At 36.6% G+C, this 3,050-nt stretch overlaps 1 protein-coding gene across 1 annotated transcript; it reads right to left on the reverse strand.

The window, feature by feature from the left end:
- Window positions 1-350: 350 nt before the first annotated feature.
- On the reverse strand, window positions 351-2,633 carry LOC118757423. Its single transcript, XM_036492134.1, has 2 exons — window positions 1,942-2,633; window positions 351-1,879 (listed from the first exon to the last, which is right to left on the reverse strand). Exons 1-2 carry the CDS (start codon window positions 2,536-2,538, stop codon window positions 476-478), a joined length of 2,001 nt encoding a protein of 666 aa, XP_036348027.1. The 5' UTR covers window positions 2,539-2,633; the 3' UTR covers window positions 351-475.
- Between the last annotated feature and the right edge of the window lie 417 nt (window positions 2,634-3,050).

Below are 3,050 nucleotides of genomic sequence, written 5' to 3' on the forward strand. Positions count from 1 at the left end.
AAATTTGGTATGCAGACCTATCAATGGTAGGTGCTTGTAGAAGAGTAGGGTAGAAGGGGGAGGCTTCGACAGGTTAAGATAAAATGTTTTTTTTAGAGAAAGTAGAATAAGAAACAAACATCTCCTTTCACAATTACTGATGCCATGTATGTTTGTGACACTTCAGATTGGTCGTTAATGTACTACTTAATTTTATTTCAAAGTTCTAATCAAATAATTAGGAACAAAATATGTGACGAAACCTCCCATTTTCCGGGAGGCTTCGCCAATCATCTGGGTGGCTTTGACATTGGGTGGGAGGTTTCGACATTTATCAAACATGGCAGTTAAACATGCAAAATAGAAAAAGACTTCGTTGGAAAAAACTCTGAATACGATTTTCAATTCATAAATGTTATTTATTTCAATACAATAACAATTTTTTCGAACAAAAACATAAACAACTTAAGCATAAAAATGAAGTATAACTTTACTTTTAACGAACATCTAAATTTGAGAAGTCGAAGTTAAAAACAAATTTGCTTTGCGCGCGTGAAGTTCCTGGTGGATGTTCAGGTGTGGGCAATATACGTAATATGTCCTGCTTTGAAACCAGGTTTGTATCTTCAACAATTGGTTCATAGAAATATTGAGTTTTACTTTGGCGCCTGAGAAATTTCACGACGCACGTAGTACTTTCAACTTCTACGACTACACCAATGTAAAAGAAATCGGTTTTGTCAGTAAATTTAACTAGCACAAATCTATTTTCCTCAATATGCATTCCGTTGGTAACCTCCAACGCTGGTTGCTCATTCTCGTGCTCTTCGTTCTGAACATGAATTCCGTCAGTAACCTCCAATTCTGGTTGCTCATTGTTGTGCTCTTCAACCTCACCAAAGTCATATGATTTATCAGAATCAGCCAGGCTATAAGAACCGTTTTCACTTGATGATGAGGAACTTATCTTTCGTTGTTTTTTAGTTTTTAGTTTTCGCAATGTTTTTGTTTTTTTACAAAATTTTAGCTTTTTTGGTAGCTTCAATTTTTTTATGCTTTGTTCTTTCAACTCCTCCAAGCGTGCTTTTTCTGGAGAATCCGTATAAATTCTTGACTTGCCTTGATTTTTAGTAATAGTTCTCTTTTTCCTCACTATTGGAAGTGGACGGATAACCTCTGGAGAGAAACAATTCGGTTCAGATGGTAGGATTATATTCTCAAAACTTTCGGCTTGATTTTGGTTAGTTTCAATAGCAATCTCAGAGTTTGTTTCGATTTCGGACTGGGAAAAATCAGACTGAGGAAATATTAATGAATTATATGGAAGGATTCCAGTAGCTGAAAACCCTTTTACAATATTATCTGGAGAAAAAGCTCGTAAAAATGGAGTCCTCGTAAGTTCTGCAATAAGTGAAATCTCGATTTTCTTTCCTGGATTGTTGACTGTAAAATCATTAAAGGAATGTTTGCAAAATTTCTTGAAAGGTCCAAACACCGATACATCAAGTGGTTGAAGTTTGTGTGACGTATGCGGTGGGAAAGACAATAAGCATATGCCGTTATCGCGACTGTAAATGACGCTATCTAGACTGCAATGAGAAGCATGGTTGTCCATCAAAAGTAGTATGGGGTCGTCGATAGTGCAACGAGCGTGACTTCTAATATGGATAAGAACATCTATAAAAAGCTCCGAGTTCATCCATCCGTTGTTGGCTAGAAGTGCTATTGAGCCTGGTACTGATCCGTTAAGAAAATTTGGATTCATTCGCTTGCGAGGAAAAACGTAGATCGGTGGAATGTGATTTCCAGATGCGTTAACAATTCCTACCATTGTAACTAAACTTCCCCGCTCTGCGGATGCGGCTTGAGAAACGGTTCGTTTTCCTTTTTCAGCTATGACCTGTAAATTTGTATATACTTACATGAAGTTTATTTGCAACAACAAATCGGAACAAGGCTTACTTTTGGAGAATCCAACACCGTACTTATTCCAGTCTCATCTATGTTGTATATTCGCTCAGAGGGAAAGTGGTGTAATTCGTATACCTTTTTCAGGTTTGAAAAAAATAAAGAAACAGCTTGGTTAGAAAATCCAAAAATGCGTGATATGCTAGTGTTTTCAGGTTTGCGTAGACTAATTTCTTTATTTCGATGCATAAAACATTTTAGCCAATCAATTCCAGCTTGTTTTTCTTTGTCCCAACTTGGTGGATGTTTTATTTTGTATGTAGAAACAAACTCGAAAACGAACCGTCTAGCCAAGTCATACGTCAATCCATGATGTAGATTTGAACACTTTTTGAAGTAAAGCGTTAATTCCTTTTCTTGCGTAGCTGTAAGTACTTGGTTCGAAGAAAACTTCGACTGGAAATATTTAGCAGTTCCCACATTTGTTTGCTCTTTTGCAATTCGAGATAATAGTGTTGTACGCTTCAAGCCATATTTTCGAGCAGCGCTTGTTGGTGTTTCTTTCTTTTGTTTTATGTCCTCGATGGCTTTTTTCATATTATCTTCGTCGATGATTTTCTCCGGAAACTTTTTTTTATAAATATTTGGCATCTTGATAGCTGTAAAATATTGCTTGCTAAGTGAAAAAGAACAGAAGGGAGGCTTCGACAATTTGTCGAAACCTCCCAAAAGAGGTTGTCGGATCCTCCCTTTTGCACTTATGCCAAATTTTTTCTCTTTAAAGAAATACATCTTATTGTTACTTGAAATATCTTTAGAACCAACAAAACACAATTTTATTAAAATATTAATGGGGAAAAAACGGAACGAATACGTTATAGATTGCACACTTTACACAAGAATACTTACATACAATTTTTACATGAACACACTTCAAAAATAAAAAATACGTCTGCACACTATCGTCTGCCAACAAGCACTGAATAGTTTTCATGACAGCATCACAGTCAATTTGGTAACTGTTTGTTCTAGGAATGAGAACAACGGCAGTAATAACGACTGCCAGATTTGAAAAAGTCGAAGCCTCCCTCATGTCGAAGCCTCCCCCTTCTACCCTACTTATAAGCGAGTTTGTAAAAGGGGGCGTGGCCCATCCCATAGGC

The sequence above is a fragment of the Rhagoletis pomonella genome, unplaced genomic scaffold, assembly GCF_013731165.1.
Source record: "Rhagoletis pomonella isolate Grant_MI unplaced genomic scaffold, Rhpom_1.0 Rhpom_scaffold_17762, whole genome shotgun sequence".
NCBI classification, from domain to species: Eukaryota; Metazoa; Arthropoda; class Insecta; order Diptera; family Tephritidae; genus Rhagoletis; species Rhagoletis pomonella.